At 39.8% G+C, this 23,580-nt stretch overlaps 1 protein-coding gene across 1 annotated transcript in view; it reads right to left on the bottom strand.

Moving 5' to 3' along the window:
• Positions 1-1,587: 1,587 nt before the first annotated feature.
• LOC137163345 (interleukin-1 receptor-like 2) overlaps positions 1,588-23,580 on the bottom strand; it is a 36,662-nt gene continuing 14,669 nt past the window's right edge. Inside the window, exons 6-13 of the mRNA XM_067563522.1 lie at positions 22,613-22,799; positions 21,572-21,734; positions 16,883-16,948; positions 13,173-13,296; positions 10,545-10,681; positions 9,674-9,817; positions 8,071-8,238; positions 1,588-3,708 (exon numbers count right to left, since the gene is read on the bottom strand). Coding sequence (XP_067419623.1) covers positions 3,320-3,708; positions 8,071-8,238; positions 9,674-9,817; positions 10,545-10,681; positions 13,173-13,296; positions 16,883-16,948; positions 21,572-21,734; positions 22,613-22,799 — 1,378 coding nt within the window. The 3' untranslated portion in view covers positions 1,588-3,319. The remainder of the gene's footprint in view (positions 3,709-8,070; positions 8,239-9,673; positions 9,818-10,544; positions 10,682-13,172; positions 13,297-16,882; positions 16,949-21,571; positions 21,735-22,612; positions 22,800-23,580) is intronic.

The raw sequence follows: 23,580 nt of genomic DNA, 5'->3' as shown, positions 1-23,580 counted from the left end.
CATATTGCAAACAAGACTTAAATGGCGGCTGTGGATTATACTTTCTTTTGTATCCAGGTGTATATATCCCGAGGGATCGAAGAGTGGCCCGTTAATCCTTTAATGTGTGGAGGGAGGCATTGTTCTTTTCAGCAAATAGTATTGCCCCCTCAAATGGGAGGTCCTCCACCATCATTTGGACCTCCTTAGGGAAGCTGGAGAGGTGAACCCACAAGGCCCATCTCATCACAGTTGTAGTTGATATGGAACAAGCTGCTGTTTCAGCTGCATTGAGTGCAAATTGGAGGGGCATTTTTGCCACCAGTTGGCCTTCATTAACTAAGGCCTTAAATTGCTCCTTGTGAGAATTAGGTAGCTGTTCAATAAAAGAACTCAACTTTGTATAATTCTGGTAGTAATATTTAGCCCATAAGGCTTGGTAGTTCGCCACTCTAAACTGGAGGGTGGCCAAGGAATAAGCCTTCCTTCCAAACAGGTCCAAGTGCTTCCAGTCCCAATCATAAGGGGTAGATTTAAAGTGATGCTGGCATCCCTGAGAATTCACTGCATCCACGATAATCCATTTGGGGGACAGATGTGAAAATAACAATTGTGTGTCCTTTGCAGGTACATAATATTCCTTGTCTACCCACCCTCTTGCAAATTGAAGGGGCGGATGTGGAGGATTGCCACGTCACCTTGGCAGGGTCCAATAAGAGCTCATTAATCGAGAGAGCCATTTTGGAAGCTGTGCAGGCTTCAGATCATTCCTGCAACTTTGACTTGAAATAATTCCAAGCTTCCTCCACCTTTAGATCCATGAGTTCTTCAGTCCAGTCCACTTCCCCAACTAATTCCCTTAATTTTTTTAAGTTAGCCCTTTTGAAATCAAAGACCCTAGTCTCAGATCTATTTGTTTATCCTTCCATTTAGTTTGAACTGATTTAGCTCATGGTCGCTCAAACCAAGGTTGTCCCCTACAACCAGTTCTTCTATGAGGTCTTCACTACTCACCAATACAAAATCTAAAATGGCATCCTCTCTTGTTGGTTCAGTAACTATCTGGTGATGGAATTCATCAGCTATCACATCCAGGAAAATCTGGGCCCTATTATTACTACTAGTATTTGTCCATCACTTAAAGTTTCCCATAATCACACAGTTCCCTAACCATCAGAGGAGTGAAGTTCTGGAATAGCCTTCCAACGGGAGCAGTGGGGGCAAAAAACCTATCTGGCTTCAAAACTGAGCTTGATAAATGCATGGAGGGGATGGTATGATGGGACAGTCTAGTTTGGCAATTGGCTGATATTTGACTAGTGGTGGCAGATAAGCCAATGGCCTGTGATGGGACATTTGATGAGGTGGGTTCTGAGTTACTACAGATAATTCTTTCTTAGGTGTCTGGCTGGTGAGTCTTGCCCACATGCTCAGGGTTCAACTGATCACCATATTTGGGGTTGGGAAGGAATTTTCCCCCAGGGCAGATTGGCAAAGACTCAGGGGGCTTTTCGCCTTCCTCTGTAGCATGGGGCCTGGATCACTTGCTGGTGGATTCTCTGTACCTTGAATTCTTTAAACTATGATTTGAGGACTTTAATAACTCAGTCATAGGTTAGAGGTTTATTACAGGAGTGGGTGGATGAGGAGGTTCTGTGGCCTGCATTGGGCAGGAGGTAAGACTAGATGATCATATTGGTCCTTCTGACCTTAAAGTTTATGAGTCTATCATTTACAAAAATACAAATTTCCTTCCACCTGTTAATCAACTGAAAGCTGATACATTGAGTAGTTTGTTGTTGTAAATCCTTGCATCTTAAATATATCCCAGGGGCTGGTGGTCCTTTCCAGTACAGACAAATTTTCTAAGCAGTTGTAGTCAGAGCACTTGGATAACCATGCACAGACTACTCTATTACAACCTGAAAACATTGTATCTTTCACTGTGCCAGGAACTGTCAATGAAAATCCTGACTCCTTTTCTCAAAAAGGTATCATTTCTAAAAATTGCCACCTCTCCTAGTCAGCAGCCTCTGTGTCCTAGTTCTGTTCATTATGGCTAACAATACGCAGTTGCTTCAAAAGGGTTATATTTTCCACAAAACTGTAAGAGGTTTTAACAGTCCCATTATAATTTATGCAAGAGGAAATTATACCATCAAATCCCTGCAGGTTGTTTCAAAAATGTACTCAAAACAGTACTGAAAATGTACTAAAGATCAACTGCAATGGTGGCATATGTATATTTTCTTAAAAAACAAACCCAAAAAATCCCACACCTGCCCCATTAACTTAATACTTATACCTAACCAACATTACACACACTGTATCATTTCTCAACAATTCTTAGAAGTTAGGAGATGGAAGAGACTTATTTGATCATCTAATCTTTCTTTCTGCCAGCTCATTGACTGTTCAGTACAGTACATTTTGTAACGCTTCTCACTGGATTAGGGTATATCAATTTACACATGGATTTCTAGCCTTTGTATGATTACTTTGTTCTCCTTGGTGTTTGCCTCATACCCCAGCTTAGTACTATCTGTGAACTAGTTTAACATTTGACATCTATTTAATCCTTTGCCCCTCTTCCAGATCATTTAAAATATCTTCAATAATATTATGCTTAAAAAACAATCACTGTAGTATCTTTCATCTGAACTGCTTCCATCTTTCAAACTGTTCATATTCATCTAAAAATGTATTTGTTAGGAGTTTGAGGTCTACAATTCAGAGTAAGATGAGCTTTTGCAGGATATAAATGGCAATGTCTGACTGTGCTTGATGGCCAGGTGAAGAGGGTCTAACCCAGGTGGACTGAATAAATTAGTGATAAAGAACAGATTAACAAATAGCGCTGCCAACCACTGCAATTGTATCAACGGGGTTAAAGACATAAAATATCACTAAACAAAACTCATAATATAAATCTATACTAACTAACATAAAAGATGCCTGAATGTTCATTATACTTAATCTGCTTTAATACAGTTTTTTCCCCCCTAGAAACAGACTGTTCAAAAAGAGTCTTAAAAAGGTGTCCTTTCAAAAGCATACCCCCCCCCCCCCCCGAGGTTTCTGCTGTTTGGTGCTTCTTTTCTGATGTCATCCTTCGAATACTGTCATTAACACAATATTGAAGGAATACTTCTGTGTCCCCAGCTGGCTAGCTCTACACAGTGAAATGATCATTGATTAGCTTTCTTTAATCTGTGAATGCAATCCTAAAGGCTTTAAGTGAAATCATCCATTTATCATGTACACAATCAGCATTTTAATAAAATCCATCAAAACAGCATTCGAAAAGGAGTTGCCCAGAGCCTTTAAAGTGACATATGCCTCATCTTCCTGTTGTTTGAAAGGTGTTCAAGGTTGTTGGCAGCAAGTGTAGTTCTGAAGAAGTCGGATGTCTGGGTGGCATTCGGTATCTGACGTTCTTCCAAAATCTTGTATTTGCTGAATAAGATTTCCTTGTGAAGTCTCCTTTCCATCTGATGGCCCCATGCTTTTGTTTAATGTATTTGATTGACTCTGGCATGTTCATGTAGTCCTTTATTTTATCCAGCTCAATCAAAATAACTTTAATTCCGTCCCGGATCAGAGCATTGTACACAGCCAGTTGCTGTTCAGAGATATCCTCTAATAAACTGCAACTTGATGATTCTGGTACTAACACAATTATAAGCCTTCTACTTTGTTTCATGGTTTCATCAACAACGTTGACCACAGCTATAAAAGACAAAGAATGATCAAAACACACCAACTTTTAGCTCATACAGAAGACTCACACCCCCCCCCCCCACACACACACACTAAAAATAGATATTTACAGCATAGTTAGAGTGGCAAAACCCTTCTAGTATAGACACGGGTATGTCAGCATAGCATATTCCAGTAGAGAAGCACAAAAACCACATAGGCACTTTTATACTGGTATAATTGTATCTACACTACAGAGGTTTTTGATGGCAAGAAAACCACATCCCTTTTTAGGTGTGCACACTAGGCCTTATTTTATGATACAGCTGATTTGTTTTTGTTTTTAAACCATGCAAAGTAAGAGAAAGTTATGCACCTTATAGCAACTGGTATTCTTCAAGATGTATGGCCCCTAACTGTATTCCACTGTGGATAAGCATACTTTGCATGCCCCCAGTGCTAGAGAACGTTTAAAGCAGTGTCCGTTGGTCCACACATGCTCCCTGGCTCACCTTGTGCCACCGACCCAGGAGATAAAGGGTGGGGTGGACTGACTGTCTCTCCAGTTCCTTCTTCACTGCAAATCAGAGAAGATCTGAAACAGAGGAGGAGGAGGGCAGGTTGTGGAATACAGATAGGACCACACATCTCAAAGAATCTCCAGTTACTGTAAGGTAAGTAACTTTCTCTTCTTAAAGTGCTGGACCCTATGGGTATTCACTGTGGGTCACTGAAGCAGTTCTCAAATAGGAGGCAAGTGAGAGGCTGTAGATGGCAGAGCCGAATGAAGGTCTGTGATTCCAAAAGATGTATCAGCAGAGGAGTCCTGTACCAAGGCATAGTGTCTCACCAACATGTGGATGGAACTCCTCAAAGCTGCCTTGAAGATGTCAGGTAGAGGAACCTCTTGAAATGATGGCACAGATGCTGCTTGCACTCTTGTGGAATGAGCTCTTATGCTACGGGGGTGAGGGGAAGAATTAAATAGCTGATAGCAGAGCAAAATACAGTCTGAAATCCATTTTGAGATTCTTTGACCCCAAACCCTTTCCGCTATGGTGACAAATAGTCTGGGAGACTCTCTGATTGGTTTTGTTCTCTGCAGGTAAAAGGCTAAGGCTCACCAAACGGCAAGGGAATGGCACCTCTTTTCTTCTAAGGATGCGTGAGGTTTTGGGAGGAACACGGGTAAGTAAATTGACTGGTTCAGGGGGAAACAGACTACTTTCTGGGTTAATTTAAAGAAACTTTGTCCTTATGGAATATAGTGTAAGAGAGCCCCGCCATCAATGCTTGTGGCATTGATCATCAGTCCTCCTGGATGAAGTGATGGCTACCAGGATCACAACCTTCGTGGACAGGAGAAACATGCAGCAAGAAGCTAAAGCTAAAAAGGAGTCTTAGTGAGCACTGAGAGAACAAGGTTCAAGTCCCATTGGGGAGTAGGCTTTTTGATAGGTAGAAAGGTTCTGGTTAGTCCTTTCAAGAATCTGCTAGTCAGGGGCGCATGAAAATCGAGTAGTCATGCAAAGGTAGATGGTATGCACTGATTGCTGCCAAGTGGACCCATAAGGAGCTGATAGACAAACCTGCTGCTTTTTTGGAAAGAATATAGTCCAGAATGATGAGAGGAATATCTGCAGCTCCTGGAAAAATACATCTCTGATATGCCCAAATAGCAAAATGCTTCCACTTGGCTAGGTAACATTTCCTAGTGGAATCCTTCCTACTATTAGATGTTCTTTTTAGCCTGAGAACGTGATCACTCTAAGGATCCCCATACAAAAACCAAGCCTAGAATGAGCAGACTGTGATATCATTCATAACCTGAAACCTATCCCTCAGCAGATAAGCCCTTGCTCTGACTGAATTAAGGACACCCCAATGAAGTCTAAGTCTGCATGGGAGGGAGGACTCATTTTTTGGCATTTACATTGACCCCAAAAGCGGAGAGGAGTTTGAACTGTCAACCTGGATGAATGGGCCTCTTGGCATGACCTGGTGACAAGGATCCAGTTGTCGAGGTTGGGGAAGACAGTGAAACCACGGCATCTGATAGAGGCTGCTACCAGAGAGAACACTTTGGTAAAGACCCTCTGGGTGGTAGTGATGCTGAAAGGGAGTACTCTGTATTGAAAGTGGCCGGAGCCCACCATGAATCTGAGAACATGTCTGTGAGCAGAGTGGTGTCCACGTGAAAGTAGGCTTCTTTCATGGTGAGAACTGTAAACTATGTGTCCTATTCCAGGGATGGAATTAGACATGCTAATGTGAGCCATAGGGAACTTGAGTTAGCATGCAGCGGTGAGAAGGATCTGGAGAGGCAGTCAGCCATCTTGCTCTTTATCTCCTCAGTCAGAGGCACGAGGTGAGCCAGGGCCCATGTGAGGACTAACAGACACTGCTTTCAAAGTTCTCTGGCACCGGGTGCATGCAGATCCACAGTGGAATACACATGAGAACCGGCACTCGAAGAAGAATGTCTTGCTACTTTTCACTAAATATCAATTAAAAATGTTACTAAAAATAAATTCACTCAATTTAAAGATTTCTTTCAGAAATATGAATTCTACAATTATAACTAGTAACAAAAAAAATCCATTTTGCTTTGTATCCATATTTCAAAATCAATTATCTCAGCTTCAGAAGCTGTTTTTACTCTGTTTTAATATAAATCTTAATGTAAGTGTACAGAACAAAATAAAAGCATGTTAGCAATGAAAAACTGTCTTTTCTATACTAAGCAAATGTGATAGTGTAGAAGCATTAGAAAGAACAAACATTCAGTACCAACTGGTTAGGTTTTATTGTACTAAACAAAGCAAAAAACAATCAGCTTCTTGATGGTCTCTCATACCAGATCTCCTCCATGGCTCTCTGAGATCACTGGCAGAATAGCTTTTCCTCTCTCCCAGAGCATTACTCTTCCATCTTTTCTGGTCTTAAAGGTACCAAGAAAGAGTTTTCTATGACGCCAAGAACACTCTATTCCCATGGACACATTGCAGAGAGATTTAGGAGCAGAATGCCACCTAGTGGGAGATGCGTGAAGTCCACCACATAGGAGCACAAGAAGTAGCACCGACATGTTATCTACAGGCTAAGGGGAAAAGGTGGAGTATGTCGTGTGAAAAGGGCAGATGGAAGAAAACTTCACTGAACTTTCTCAGAAAGAGGCAAAGGTACCAAAGTTTCGAGGGTTTGTCTGTATTGGAGGGGCAAGTGGGGCCAGCAATTAAGTTCCCCTGCAAACAAAACAGTGTAACTGAAGGATCCATGGAGGAAATAAAAAAAATGAAAGGGAAACATGAGATGGTGGAGAAGGAGAGAAATATAGAAGGAAGGGAAGGGAGAAATCAAATGTGAAATGAAAGTAAACAAGAAATCAGGGGAAGACTGGAGAGGAAGAACAACGGGACAGAAAAACACTTATAGTAGAACTTCAGAGTTACAAACTGATTAGTCAACCACACACCTCGTTTGGAAGAATGCAATCAGGCAGTAGCAGAGGCCAAAAAAAAAAAAAAAAAAAAAGCAAATACAGTACAGTACTGTGTGTTAAACATAAACTATGAAAAAAATAAAGGGAAAGCAGCATTTTTTTTCTGCATGGTCAAGTTTCAAAGCTGTATTAAGTCAATGTTCAGTTGTAAAACTTTTGAAAGAACCACCATAAGGTTTTGTTCAGACTTACGAACATTTCAGAGTTACGAACAACCTCCATTCCCAAGGTGCTTGTGTAACTCTGAGGTTCTACTGTAATAGAGAGAGAAGAGAGAAAACCAGAGATGGGGTAACAAAAATGTGATACCAAAACAAGAATCAGATAGAAGAGGAGAGCATATCCTGCCAAGAACAATGTTTTTTCTCAGTCACAGATAGGACACAATGCTTCAAGAAAGGCTGGTTCTATCACTGAGAATTCAGGGACTATGGGGAATGCTGCCAATATTTGATCTAAAGCAAGAAAACAGAGGATCGGGTGTGACATCTTACAAGAATTTTTCTTGGGAGAGGATCCCTGAAGCTCCCCCTTCTAGATGTAGTATCCAAAATCCTTAGGCAAACTAATCTTTTCCCTTGACCTCTCTCTACTGCAGTTCAGCCTGGAGACACACTGGATTTTGTTGCTAAGTGGCCTTCTCTCCTCCCACTTTCACTAGTAGTTCCATTCCACACTTGTTTTAATTTGAAATATTTCAGAGCATCTATATTCTCAAAATTACTATTATAAAAATTGGTGCCTTCCTCTCCTGAATCTATGTCATGATGTGACCCAGGGGACTACACTGATGTGAAACTTTCCTGCCCTCTTCCAGTATCCAAAGAAAAGATGAGAAAACTCCCTCCGTTTTATTTTAAATGAGAGAATACAATCATTTTTCATTTTACCTTTTCCTGGTAAATCATCCCTTCCAAGTATAAAGAGATTATATCCACACTGTCTCTCTAAGACCTCAGGAAGCACCTTTAGCACAAAGCAATCTGGCGTGTAGATGCAATCTACTTTGTTGATTTTTGGATACAATACATATGCATCATAGATCTTCCCATCTGAAACTGAACAAGATAAAAGCAATGATATCCATAAGACAAAGGAATAAGGATATTTTCCCCACCTTTTCTACTTTAAACTTTATTGTATGAGTTAATTATTTGAACAGAATATACAGATAACCTCAGGTGAATAATAAAGCAATCTTTGTTAAATGCTACAAAAAGAATACAGCTAAAATTAACTGCATTTAATTATTCAGGCAAATTTAAAATTGCCCAAATATACTGTTTTACCACCTATCTAGAATGAAAAATACCAATAGCTGCAGGGCTGGCTAGAAGTTCTACAGTGCCTTAGTGGATATCCCTGATTTCAGTTTTAACACTGAGCAACAAACTACCTTATCACACTGTCACTTGTCTGCTGCAACAGAGGCTTTTGGTGACATCAGTCTTTAATGACAAGAACTGCTCTGCAGCTGTAAGTGCTTTGTAGTATGCACATCTTGCAGACAGAAATAGTTTCCCTGCAAAGCAAGAGCAGATAAACCTGAAGAAGGTTTATGTTTCTAGCAGACTTACATACCTGTACTTCCTACGCAAGCCAGCGTTTGGTAGCTTACATATATAAGGCATTTCACCACCTTCTGTTCAAAATGCATTTAAGCGCAGATTTTCAAAAGGCAGACTTCCTTTTTTGTTGGCACACATTTTGCACGTGCAAAGATTGCACCCATTTTTTACCTTCAGTGAATCATAGATTCACATCTTACAGTTAAAATTATGAATTTTCCAATAAGCATACTTACTACCATGCTGTCCCTATGCTTCGTAGGAGTGCCATATCAATATCTACAAAAGTACCTCATGGTCCTCCTTCAAACCCCTCTTTCTCTGCTATGATACCTACAATGGACAATGATTAGAGCACTGGTGTTCTGTGACCACTGCTTATCATGCTGACTAGTATCATTCCATTGATACCTGGTGTTCCCCTTGGCTATCATATTCACCTGCTGTCTATGCATGTAAACTCTTTTGGGCAGCGATTATCATCATTTTGCTATATGTTTGCACAGAGCCTAGTGCAAGAGGTCTCTGGGCTTCTAGTGGCTGCCACAATATAAATAAAAATGCTGCCACTAAGATGGCCATACTGAAGTACTTCAGTATCTAAAAGGCAGAATTTTCACTCATAACTAACTGTGCATAAAATACATTGGACAAGACTGTATCTGCAGGAAGGACACTGAGAAGAAGCCCTTTAAAAATCTAGTACTCAATCTTTTCATCACTCATATTGGAAACATAACACAACCCACAGATGGAAATTCCAAAGAAGCTTGCTCACTCAGGGACATTTTCTGCATCTGTTCTCCCTTAAAAAGGTTTAACAAAAGAAATGTAGCTTCTTATTCTCTTAAGAATTGTTCATGAATCCTGGGATTGTATGCTATGTACATTAGCCACAGAGCTACACGCACGCACTCACCCCTACCTTCTTTAATCAGAAAAGGGCAACAGGATTTTCTATACCAAAGCACAATATCAACCTTGAAAAACTTGTAGATTAATATGGCAACAACTGTTACAAACACTGATGCAAGGAGTCCTCCAATCAAGTATCCTTGAAAATTTCGATCTATATCAGCAAAGGAAAAATACATAATACATTGAAACTGCAGCATTGGTCGAGTTAGGAACATTCAAACATAACTGTGTAGCATTCTGAAATTAAGGTCCTTTTAAGCTGCCTAAAGACAGTTATAACTCTGTGAATAATTCATAACAAATAATCTGACATCTCTCTCCTCTTCTTCTGCTCATGAATTGTCTGCAAGCCAATCATGATTTTCTTGAATGTATTTATTATTCAAAATTATTTGACAAATAATTGCTGCAAAGAATTTTAGGTCTACAGCTTGTTCATAAGCAGTTCATTGAAGGTAGTATTCAATACTTGAAATTTACGCTGTCTTGACTGGACACATGGGAACACAGAACATTTTGGTTCTATGACTGGAGAAGCACAACTCTTAGAATCAGAATTTGCTTTCCGTATGTATTCATCAATGGTAATGCAGATGTTGTAGTTTTCATGAATAATCCTGTCAGTAAATTCATTTTTCAGTGCTCTATACACACTGTTCTCAATTACATCGCCATAAATTTATAGTAACTCCTTTGACGTTAATGAAGCTACTCCAGATTTACAATGATTTTATAGCCTCTTTCCTGTCCATATAATTATCCCAAATTTTCACTCACCCTCAATCTGTCCCTTTTCAAAGTGTTCCCCTCATTTCCTTTTAAAATTAATTCCTGACTACGAGAACAGTTCAGAACATTATTAAGATTGAATGCTTGACCTGGCTGTCTTAATGCAATGTAGGCTGCAACTTCGCCAGCAAGACACACAAATTGACGTCCATAATCCTCATGCTTTACTTCTGTGATGTTGAGCCTCACTGTAGAGAATAAGTACTCATCAAGGAAGGAATCCTCTCTATCCAAAAAGGCAGTGAATAATTAAAATAATAAAAGCTGCACTAGACAGGTTTCTTTGTTTGAAAACACAACAGGACAATGGTTATATTTTATCTTCATAAATGTCTGAAACATGCCTGAATCTTTTCAAAACAGAATGGTATCTGGAGTCTATGATTATAAATTATTTTAATCGCAGATTCGCCTCAGAGCTCCAGTCAAGAACATGGCCTCATGAGTAAACATATAGTAAGATACTACTAGGAGGTCTCAATCAAAACAGACTAGATTTACATACATGTAAGGATGATATTCATGCTATCATTGCTCAAGAAAGACGAAGCAATTCCATATACAGACAGTGCTGTTAACTCTCATATTTCAAACAATCAATTTGTAAGTATACAGAGCAGTGGTTCACAACCTATTTACCATTGTGGGCCACATATGCGGCGCTCTCGGTGTTATGTGGGCCTCAACCACACAATATATATACTACCTGTATGGCCCTGAAGATGTCACATGGGCCTCAGCTGTGTGCTCATTGGGCTGCAAGTGGCCAGTGGATTGAGAACCACTGACGTAGGGGATAACAGAGTGATGAGTAATAGCCAACTTGAATTTGTCAAGAACCAATCATGCCAAACCAACCTAATTTCCTTCATGGCAGGATTACTGATGAAGTGGATGGGGGAAAGCAGTAGACGTATTTGAATATGAGCTAAGAATGTGATGCAGTTGCAAAAAAGGCTAATTTTGGGGGTGTATCAACACAAGTGTTGTATGCAGGAGATGGGAGCTAATTGTTTTTACTACTTGGCACTGATGAGGCCTCAGCTGAAGTATTGTGTCCAGTTTTGGGAGCCACACTTTGAGAAAGATGTGGACAATTTGGAGAAAGTCTAGAAGACAGCAACAAAATATAATAAAGGGTTTAGAAAACATGACCATAGAATCACAGAAGATTAAGGTTGGAAGAGACCTCAGGAGGTCATCTAGTCCGATAACAAAAGGTTAAAAAAACCAAACTGGGTATGTATAGTCTTGAAAAAATAAGACTGAGGGGGCAATCTGGTAACAGTCTTCAAATACATTAAGAGCTGTTACAAAGGGGACGGTGATCAATTGTAGTCCTTTACCACTGAAGCTATGATAAGTACTAGTAATTGGCTTAATCTGCAGCAAAGGTAATTGAGGTTAGACATTAGGAAAAACCTTCTAACTATAAATGTAGGTAAGTACTGGGATAGGTTACCAAGGGAAGTTGTGGAATCCCCATCAGTAGAGGTTTTTAATAACAGTTTAGACAAACATCTGTCAGGGATGGTCTAGGTCCTCCATTAATGTGGGGGGCTGCACTAGATGACCTCTTAAGGTTCCTTCCTACCCCACATTTCTATGATTCTATGATTTTATTACAAAGTTTCATGATATGTGGCATTTTTCTGAAAGCCCCTTTTCATGTAATTGAATAATTTCTCAAGAATCTCAGTTTTCATTTAAAAAGAAAAATTTTCTAGCCCTCATAGTTGAAGAGGAAAGCTTGAAAATGTGTCCCAAGTGCACAGAAACCAAAAGGCAAATAGAAAGAAACCAAAATTTATTTTTTTTAAATCTCTTGATTTTTGAGACAATTTTGCTATTTCACGGGACCTGACTCATGATTTTTGAACTCTCAAGGTTAGCAAAACGGCTAGTATTCTATTTTCTCAAAAGCATATAAGGTTTCTGTATGCAGCTATTGGACAGATTTGCTTCAGTAGCTCATACGCTTAACTTTCAGGAATATTTTTCTTTGGGACAGGGGGGTAAAACCAATGCAGTGGTGGTGGTGGTGCTTGGGGATTATACCCCATGCATGGTGCCATGCCTACTGAACAGCTTTTTTGCAAAGCAGTATGTTCCAAAATATCCACATTATTTTTCTGCTAGGATCTAGTGAGGTTTAGTAGGATACTAGTTGTCCAAATTGGTCTCTAGGCCAGTGACTCTCAACCTTTCCAGACTACTGTACCCTTTGAGGAGTCTGATTTGCATTGAGTACCACCAAGTTTCACCTCACTTAAAACTACTTGCCTACAAAATAAGACTTAAAAATACAAAACAGTCACAGTAAACGGTTACTGAAAAATTGCTTATTTTCTCATTTTTACTATATAATTATAAAATAAAATAATTGAAATATAAATATTGTACTTATATTTCAGGATATAGAACAGTATAAATAAGTCATTGTCTGTATCAAATTTTAGTTTGTATTGACTTTGCTAGTGCTTTTTAACATAGCCTCTTGTAAAACAAGGCAAATATCTAGATGAGTTGATGTACCCCTGAAAGACCTCTGTGTATCTCCAGGTGTACATGTACCCCTGGTTGAGAACCACTGCTCTAGGAAACACAGAATTAGGATCCATCATGAGAAGCAAAGAGAGGCATTATAAACACAAAGTATTTTCAAACATTGCAGTCAGTGATCCACTGATATACATTTGATATGCAAGTATACTTACTGAAGTCCCTCTTGGACTCTCCCCATAAACAAAAAATTAACTAAAGTATTATTGAATCTCCAGGATATACCAATTGAATTATCTTTAGAACTTGATACATTGCAGTCCACAACAATGTTGGTTCCTGGAAAATAGCATTGGAAAATGGCCATGAGATATCGTTTATTCTGCATAGTCATGAGATCCACTCATGTAAAGGAGCATGGGAAACAATAGCAAACACCAGTAATAAATATCTAAAGAGTAATCTGACAGAACAAAGGAGTCAGATTGCGTATTTATGAAGCTTTAGCAGATCCCTTGTCAGACCATTAGCTGTTTGTTTTACAAGAGCTAACCTAGCATGTTATAAAGAGCTCGGTCAATTAATCCCTTCAGAAAATAGATGTGTTAATTCTATTCTGACGAAAATGACCATAATTGCCTCTTAAATTTGACACATCTATGGATGAAATAATATTCGCTCTAAATTTATGGCTTCAGTGAGAAGCGTGACAACGTCACAGCAGAAAATTCAGAAAAGAACGAATACAAAACTCTTCCATCCACAACAGTTAAGAGAGGCGTAAATATATCACAAACCTTTGCCAGTTTTTACATTTGGTCAAGATACAGCATGTCGTTAGGATTAAATAAATTGCTCTTTATCCTGCAAAACTTTTCTTAAAGTGTGCTGAACAGACTCTTATTGTAGAAGACTTAACACTACATTTGTTGAAAGCAGAATTCCAGAAGCACTTGTTATTATGGTTGGTATAGCACCAAAAGTGATCTAAATGCTTTCTCACACAAGTATGAAGACAAGGGCCTAGCCCGCAAATAATTCATAATCCAAATAGACAGCACACAGGACATGAAGCAACAAAAGCAGTGTGGTTATTTTTTTGTTAATTACACAATTTTTGCTGCGATTTTATTTACGGTAAAAAAGTCAGTTTTTCCAGTTTCTAGGGTTAAAGGTGAATCACAAAGGAAAACACATACATTTGTGCCTTTCTTGTTTCTTTACAAATACAAAGATGACCTGAAGTGGGGAGTTTAAGGGGGTTGTTTAAGGATTTGTTCCCCCCCCCCTTTTTTTTTTTTTTTAAACATTAGAAATTCATGTCTTGTCTGCTTTATTTTCCCTGAGAGACTCTACAACAATTGGAAATCTGGTAGAATTATAACGAGAGTCCTGGAGCACCTTAAAGACTAACAAATTTCTGCGGGCATAAGCTTTCATGGGCTGCAACCCACTTCGTCAGATGCAGCCCACGAAAGCTTATGCCCCCAGAAATTTATTAGTCTTTAAGGTGCTCCAGGACTCTCGTTGTTTTTGCTGTATACAGACTAACACGCCTACCCCTCTGGTAGAATTATGATATCCCAAATACCAAGCAAAGGAAATCTGATCAAGGTCCAATCCAGTAAATGTGCATGTGAAGTTACTCATGTGAATAAGTGTTTGTAGGATCAGGGCCTAACTGAGGGGAGTGGCATTTATCTAGGCTGTTTAAAACTCTTATGTTTGATTTTGTTAACATCTATTTAGGTAAAACATCCTATAAAGATTTGAAGATCTAATGGGAAAAATCTGTTAAAGATTTGACATTCCCCAGCTCTTCACTTATGGGCTGAAAAAGATCACAATGTGCATCTCAGTCTGCAAGCGCATCCCATTCCACTCCCATCCCATCCCCCTACACTCACAGTGACAGGAAAGACATGATTGGACAGTCTAAAAAGATACAAAAATGCCAGTTTAGTTAAGAATATAAGAATGGCCATACTGGGTCAGACCAATGATCCATCTAGCACTGTATCTGTCTTCCAAAAGTGGCCGGTGCCAGATGCTTCAGAGGAAGAGAACAAAACTGGGCAATTATTGAGTCCAGTCTTAACTTCTAGCAGGTTTTTATTTTTAAATTTGAAAACACATGCAAGGGTTTGTTTAGAGAACTCAAAGCAGCAAAAAAGTCACTTATCCTTTCTCCTCAGCCCCCTTTTCAAGTCTCTTTTAAAGGTAGGTCTTGAAGGTAAAACATGAGAGACTGAATCAGGGTGGGAGCCCCTGGTATTTGGGGAAAGGACATAGAGCCCCTCAACCCAATTCATTTCAAAGTATTTAAGAACAGAGGAATTACCACATTGGATCAGATCTAAGGGCCATCTAGTATAGTACTCCCCCTCTGACAGAAGCCAGTGACAGATGCTTCAGAGGAAAGTATAAGAAACCTGCAGTAGGAAGATGCAGGATAATATGCCCTCCACATTAGGTCTGATCCTGCTCTAATAATTAGACATGGGCTAAAGCCCTGAAGTATGAGGTTTAATATCCATTCCAACATAAACTGCATCATTAGCTGCAAAAAGTGTGGCTAAGATAGGACAAATTGGAGAAAGTCCAGTGGAGGGCAACAAAAATGATTAGGGGGCTGGAGCACAAAACTTATGAGGAGAGGCTGTGGGAATTAGGCTTGTTTAGTCTGCAGAAAAGAAGAATGAGGGGAGATTTCATAGCAGCCTTTAACTTCTTGAAAGGGGGTTCCAGGGAGGATGGAGCTAGGCTGTTCGCAGTGGTGGCAGATGACAGAACTAGGAGCAATGGTCTCAAGTTGCAGTGGGGGAGGTCTAGGTTGGATATTAGAAAAAACTTTTTCACTAGGAGGGTGATGAATGGGTTACTAAGGAGGTGGTGGAATCTCCATCCTTAGAGATTTTTCAGGTGACAAAGCCCTGGCTGGGATGATTTATTGGGGTTGGTCCTGCTTTGAGCAGGGTGTCAGACTAGATGGCCTCCTGAAGTCCCTTCCAACCCTAATCTTCTATGATTCTATTCTTGTTATCTATATCAACAGCCAAAACAGTTTTTGAACCTTGCTAAATTTTGGGCTCAAAGACTTCCTGTGACAACAAGTTCTACAATCTAATTACATGTTGTGCAAAAACATTTAGTTTTCAATCTGCCACCTTTTTACTTTAATTGAAAGACTTCTCATTGCTTTAGGAGATAGGGAGGAGGGAAGCTACTGATCTACCTTTGATATCATTTATTATTGCATATACTTTTATCTATTTTTGGGTTATATACTGCTGCCCATCAATGTGGCTTCTGAACATCTTCTATATAAAATCAATAGCAGTAACAGTCCCACGTTGACCACACAGTCTCTGGCACTTTTCCCTTTTAGGAGTAAAAACTCTATTTGGAGCAGCGTGGGATTTTGTTTATTTGGGGGTGGGAGGAGGACTTCATTGGTGTCCCCTCTTTTTCGTCTCCTTTCTAAGGTAAACAATCCAAATCTCTTCAATCTCCCTTCATACAAGAACTTTTCCACAATCCCAATGGTTCTCATTGGTCTTTTCTGAACCTCCCCTTCATTCTCCTCACTGCAAGTTACTCAATATTATGTAGGCTGGTCAAAAGATATTAAGCAGACCATGCTGCAGCTGCTGCTTCAGCCATGTAAGAAGCCCAGCCAGAGCTGCAGCCTTCTTACTGACCATAACAAGACTGACAGGGGAGACAGGAGAAATCCATTTTTAGTTTTAAAAAAAGAATATAAATGAAGGTTCAATGAAGTTTGGGAAAATACAGGAAAGGTTTCTCACGCTCAAGAAGTCTGAGGACCATAATACAGAGCTCATGCATTAACAAAGAGACAAAATACTCTAACATCTCTGTTCAATCTCCAATTTTTATAATGTGCTAGGAGCCAATTTCTTACCAAGTTCTGCTTCAATTGTATTGTTTCTTGGATAAAGGATCTCAGTTTTCTTCTGCAGTGTGGTCACTAAAAATATTAAAAAACCATACATAATTACAAAATTTTACCAGAAATAATCACAAGTAATGGCAAAGGCCTTGAGTACAGCACTAGTTTAGAAATACCACTAACAGTTGGCAGGAGTGACACATTTAAATTTATAGATGAACTGCAATACCAATAACACAAAGCTTTTGCCTGTAGCCCTTACTATTCCTTTGCAATGAAAAGAACCTCAAACATTTTCAGAAAGTATTTTTCTATATATTTGTTTTGCATTTGTTTGTTCTTTCCTTTCTGAAGAACTTCCATAAAACAATAAGCAGACCAGAAAAAAGAACAAAAGTAGGGGAAGAAAATAAAAAATATTAACAGTTACAGTATCCCAAAATCTGAATAACTCTTCAGTCTCCTTACTCCATCCCTATTGGTAGTGAACAGGGTAACAGTTCTCTACTTAATCCAGACAATAAAAAAGGTGAAATACATCAATTTCAATACCAGAAATACTTACAAATAACTTAACAATATTGGTTTTGTAGAAAAATCAAAACCGTTTTCTTGTAAAATAGCTGTGCTTAATTTATGATGGGTAATGGGGGCATCCCAAATGTATGCTAATAAAACCTTTATACCACACCACTCAATCACATCCATTTTTTTATTCCTACAGGCCCCAACATGCCAGATAGATACAGATACATAGCAAGAGAAAGTCCCATCCCCTAAAAACCTTATGATCTAAGCAGACAAGTTATGTGTAGGGCGGGATAGGGAGGGAAAAGAGAAGAACAGAAGTGAAGCAACTTGTCCAGAGTCACAGCAGTGACATGATTAGAACCCAGATCTCTTAAAACCCAGTCCGGCACCACAACCCCTGGACCGCCGTGCCGCCTCAAAGCATTAGTTAACTATCATTAACTTTAGCATTACAATTATGGCTATAGTGCCCCAGATGTGAATAACAGTACAGTAGATGGTGCTTAGTAACAAGCTGCATAACAACTACTTTTGGATAATAGAAACATTTGACCTGAAAGCAATACCGTCCAGTTAACTATAATGTTAATTAGTCCGGATACTGGCAACAGGCACGCCAGCTACTGAAAACCAGTTTTGTGGAAAGCCCCAGCTGCAGGCAGGTTTGCAGCCAGGATAGGAAGGACTGGAACGTGCCTTTCCCAGCTGCAGACCCTCAAACATAGCTGCAGCTGGTGCTTGGCCTGTCCCAGTGCCTCCTTCCAAGGCTGCATAAGAATAGCCATACTGGATCAGACCAATGGCCCAGTATCCTGTCTTCTGACAGCAGAAGCCCCACAATCCTGTCTGCAGCTGGTGCTCAGCAGGTCCAAGAGCTTCCCTCTTGGGCTGCAGCCAGGGAAGGAAGCTCTTGGGCTGCATGCCACTTCTCCCTGCCTTCTCCAGGCTATGTTCTGCCCTGGAACATGGGAACCAGGCTTAGCATGTCAGAGTGCTTCCTTCCCTGGCTGCAAAGCTGCCTGCAATCTGCTTTCCCTGGAAAGTGAGGATGCTGGGATGTGCTGAGCCATGGTCCCCAGTTCCAGGGCAGGATGCAGCCTGGAGAGGTACTCTGCATCCCTTCAGGTCCCCCAGTGTCCTTGCTTCCCATGGAAAGCCCCAGCATCCAGACATCAGTCCCTTTCCCCACCGCTGCCCTGCCCACAGCCTATCCTGGAGTCCAGGACCAGCATGTACCAGTTCTTCCATCCCTGGCTGCAGCCCTACAAACCTCCTTCCACGTATTGGCAACTGTCAGATAATGGCAATTTTTTGCTGAAAACTGAGGGGTTGCTAATAAGCAAATCTACTGGATAAACACTTTTCTTCTTGTGCCCTGACGGATCCCAGAATGCTTTACAAAAGATAATCTTTTGTGGGGAAATATACATAATAAAACTAAGGTACCTCGGTATTAGCAACCCAAGTGTTCAAAAGCCATGCACCAAAATAACTGAGAGACTGGCTTAAAAATAAGATTTTAAAAAAATAATTAAAAATCAATGTTGAGTTCTTTTTATTTGCCTTCTGGTTTGGGGGCCTTCCAGTGCATTTGGGTCAGATCTGCAGTCATGAGGGTAGAAACATACTTTTAAAAAAAATGACAGCAGAGAGTCTCACATAATTATGACTCCATGAGCTGGGGATTTGAAGAAGAAAAAGCATCAAATATTGCAAGTTAAGATTCCTAGATGGCATATCTCACCAACTCTGACCACAGAAAAACCACAGGGAAATAAACTATTAAGTTATTTAATACCTAATTCACATTCCAATCATAAGTTCCCCTTCTCAGCCTCAGGAACTTCCCTTCCACACACTGCGTATCTCCACCTTAAACAAATGTGCAGCCTTAACTCTGTCCCTGTTTACTGACTGTATGTTTAGCTCTTTTGATGATTAATATAGTCTGTGGCGTTCAGATGTTACATTCTATGTAGCTCTGGTGTGGCTTTGTAATGATGTGTGTGAGAAAGTAAAGGAGAGGATCAAATAGCATAAGGTGGCTGTAAGATAAATTTTCTGTAATGTTTAGGAGGAGTTATGTGAATTGGTGATCTGAGTTAGTGACTGTTCTAAATTTGGCAGTCATTTTTATGTAGAAATTACAAAACTGAGATTTGCATGTGGTGCATTATATTTACCAATGGAATTAAGGAAGTACCTTGATTGGTCAGAATGAGGGTGGAGATGTGTGGGTAAAAAGAGGTAGCTGTGGCTCAAAAGGGGAACCGATGACTGGATGATATGCTGTTGAATGTCCTGCCTGCTTATTTCTTTGATATTTGCAGTTTGAGTTGATGGGGTTTTGCATTCTAGCAACCTTAACTTAAAGCTAATGAAGCACTTTGTGTGGAACTTTCAAGGATCTTTTGTTTTTTTAACACATGGATTTATTCACATGGATAGCTACCCGCTGACATACATTATGTCCTTCTGTGGAGACCTAGTGTCTCTTATGGTCATTCTCTCCCAGCCACTTGCATCCCCGTCCCTGGCACCCACAGAGCTGCACTCCTCTTCCCATGTCCCCTTTAGAGCCCCCATCCCTCTCCATGCCCAGATTACCCCTATGCATTTCCTCCTTTCCCCGATCCACTGCATACTCCTTCCAACATCCCTGTTCCCCTACTGCCCTAACACATTGAGATTTCAAGCAGCAATCACTGACTTTCAGTGCCCAGTGCTTTTAACTGCCATGGCTATTTTGTTCTCCTAAAGGAAACTTTGCTGACTAGGAAACAGCAGTGACTGGCAGGGGCAGTGGATAAGAAGTAACCAGGTAATGGGATTAGTTACTTTGACTGTGGGGTTTTTATTTAAATTAAGACATATAACTAGAGAAAGGTGGTGGCTTTAAAAATGTGAGGGAAAGTAAACCAGGGCAGTGATTATTTAAAAAAAAAAAAAAAAAAAAAACCACCACCACAAAAAGCAGCAGTTTAAAATAATATTAGAAAAACTGACAAGTGCAGTGAATACTTTAGGAATGTGGGGAAAGTAATGGCTCAAAAAACAGTTTTAAAACAAGAATAAAGATGTATTTATTTTTAAGAAGTTGAGAAATAAAAACACAAACCAGCAAAGGAATTTAATTATAATAAAAATGAACTAAAGACTAGAAGTAGGAAAAGGCAGGGGATAATATTTCTGTATTCTAACTCATCTGGCCAAATCTTCAGCTGCTGTTCTGCCCATTTGTGCTGCTCTGATGGCTGCCCTTAAAGAGCAGCTAGAAGTGGGCCAGGCATAAAGCTGGCAAAGTGAACTCTGCACCACCCACACCCACCTTCCTCTGTGCTGGCAGCACCTGGGCAAGGAAAGGGTGGGGCCAGAGCACATGGTGAAGTGGTCCCCTGGGACAGGGACTCTTTCATCCCCAGAATCAAGGGAGTGGGAAGGTGGCTTGTGAGTCTTTTCCTCTCCTCAGCTGGGGATTTTTTAGCCAATCAAGTTGAGCACTAGCTAAACCACAGGATCTTATAGCTGTTGTAGTTTTCCTGCCTCCGACTGTTTCTTAAACCCAGCTGTCACAGTCTGTCTATACTGAGAGTATTTGTCCTGGTGCCGCTGCACTGATGCAAGCCTCCAGTGTAGATGCACTCCACTAGTGAAAACCAGAGCTTGTGCTGGGGGGTTTGCATCAGAGCTGTGGCACCAAAACAAATACACCCAGTTTCAAACCACGGTAAGCTACATTAGGGCAAGCCCCATTTTACACCAGTGAAGGGCATACCCCCAGCGTTTGTTCTGGTGTATAGCACCAGGATTGTTACACCAGTAAACCCATGCCCGGTATAGAAAAGGCCCGTATATTATAAACTAATCCACACAAGGCCTGTGTGTTTTTATAGCTCCTAGCAGAACGGGACTTCACATCCTGACTGGAGTCTCTATTTACTATTACTGTAATACAAACAGACAAAAATAATACTAAGAATGTTTTTCAGTTTTCTGGCTCTCCTTTAAATTTAAAGTTCTAAAAGAATTACTAACAAATGATATCTTAATGGTTCAATTTGGCATTCCTTTGAATCCTAACTAACCAATGAATTGACTGGAACTTCTGGTTTGCAAAAAAAAGTAACATTGCACTCTAAAAATGTACTGAAGAACAAAATCGAGACTTACCTACAACAGTTACATAAATGTTTCGTGAAATGTTATATTCTTTTCCCATATGGTCATACGTCATTTTGCATAAGTAATTTCCTGAATCATTTACATTCACACCGGTTATTATGAGATCATCATTCCGAATCAGAAATCTTTCATTTTCAATTAGATTACATTCCTAAATACAAGAAAAAATGCTTTGTTAAATCACAGACAGAATATAAGAATAAAGTACTTTAAAAAATCAAATTAAAATATTCCTTCTTATGGAATGTGACAAGGAAATTTCACCAGTTAGCTTCAATATGAATTTTATGTTAAAATTAAAATATCACTGAGGGTTTTTTCTATTTTCTGCCTATACCCCATATGTAGAATTTATATACTTTGTGCACTGCATGTACTCATTTAGGCCCTGCTCCTGCTCCCATATAATTATATGTCATTTTGCATAAGTAATTTCCTGGTTCTGCATAGCCACAGGGGTCCACCAAGGCAGGACTCAGGGCTGCGATGTGCTCGGCATCCTCTACTTGCACTGAAGTCTGGCTACACATCAGGATATCCTGTTCAAGAACAATATCATCCTATTGTGAAAATATGTATCTGTTGGATTTTTTTTAAGATCACCTTTTTTGTTCAATATGGGGAGGGGGAAGATGAAATCACCTTCAAAGGCATGTGGGCAAGTAAAATAGATAAGTTTATCTACACTTTTCTATAGTAATTTCACCATGACATACAAGTCTTCTCACATGTACATTTCTGATTCTCAATTATTATGGACTTCTTTGCATTTCAGAACAAGTCTAACTTATTATTTACATGGTGCTACTGGGAAATGGTTTGGATAGAAGATCATTTTAATTTGAATGAGCTCACACATTTTCAGCAACAATCAAACTTTGTGTGAGTTACACCACATTTCACAGAAAAAAAGTCATATGATCTATTCTTTCTCCCAGCCCATCATCCATTATCAAGTCTAAACATCAGTTAAAACACAAAACAATGGCTGAAAATGAAACGTGGGGCAAACCCCACAAGGTCTTATACCTTATACCAATGAACAGATAAAGTATTTTTCTCTTCTCTGAAATTGTCTAGATGAGGACACACAATCTTTTCATTTGATGATGCTGGTATCTCTTGAGCATAGAAAAAATCCCCATTAAAACACAAACCAGCAGTAGTTTTGAAAACTATTACACTGAAATATATTTTGTTGCAGCTTCTTAAATTCCTGTAATGAAAATAAAGCAGCTGAATTACAATTCTAATATTTCTCATGTTTATATTCTTTTCTTTCCATACCTGCTGCCCTTTCTCCTTGGCAAGTTCTAAAGAAGCTTTAAAATCAGGTTGGAAACTTGGGAACATAGCTTCCTCCAGAAGCACATCCATTGCTGTCTAGCGCACTTTCAGAGGGTCCTGGAACAAGAAGTTCCTTCCCCACCCCCACATCTCTATTTTCCCTTTTTGCCTAATTCATTCCACAACCCAACAAGTCCAAACAATTACCAAAAAAAAAAAAAAAAAAAAAAGAGGTGGCCAGGTATGACATTGCACAAAATGTTACTTGAATCCTTGAACAAATTAAGAGCCAGATCCTGAAGGACAACTAAGCTGCACGGAATGCACATCAGCGTGCACACACATGCGTCGTAAAGCTCTGCGTTGCACTCCTCCAAATCTGATGCAGCGCCAATCTCCATTCCAAATCAGAGCAGCCTTCAAGCTGATCTAATTTAAGGCTGCAGACAAGGGGATAAAAGGATTGGTGTGGTGCAAGAGTCATCTAGCTATGCTTCCTTTTCTGCTATTCTGGCAGCAAGGAAAGGCAATAACCTAAGAGCCCCTACATTGGCTTTATGCTACCAGACAACTGTCCTTACATTGTGGTGATCTTCCCTGAACTGCTCATGCCAGCCTTATGACCAGAGGATTCTTGGCTCAGAGTCCACTCCACTAGTTGTGCAAGACAAGCTGCTGCACTATACCAGAGCAGAAATCCTGCCTCTCGG

This window comes from Emydura macquarii, unplaced genomic scaffold (assembly GCF_026122565.2).
Source record: "Emydura macquarii macquarii isolate MOO-44397 ecotype Brisbane River unplaced genomic scaffold, CSIRO-AGI_Emac_v2 contig_2531, whole genome shotgun sequence".
Classification (NCBI taxonomy): domain Eukaryota; kingdom Metazoa; phylum Chordata; order Testudines; family Chelidae; genus Emydura; species Emydura macquarii.
This window is presented reverse-complemented; position numbering and strand designations above follow the sequence as displayed.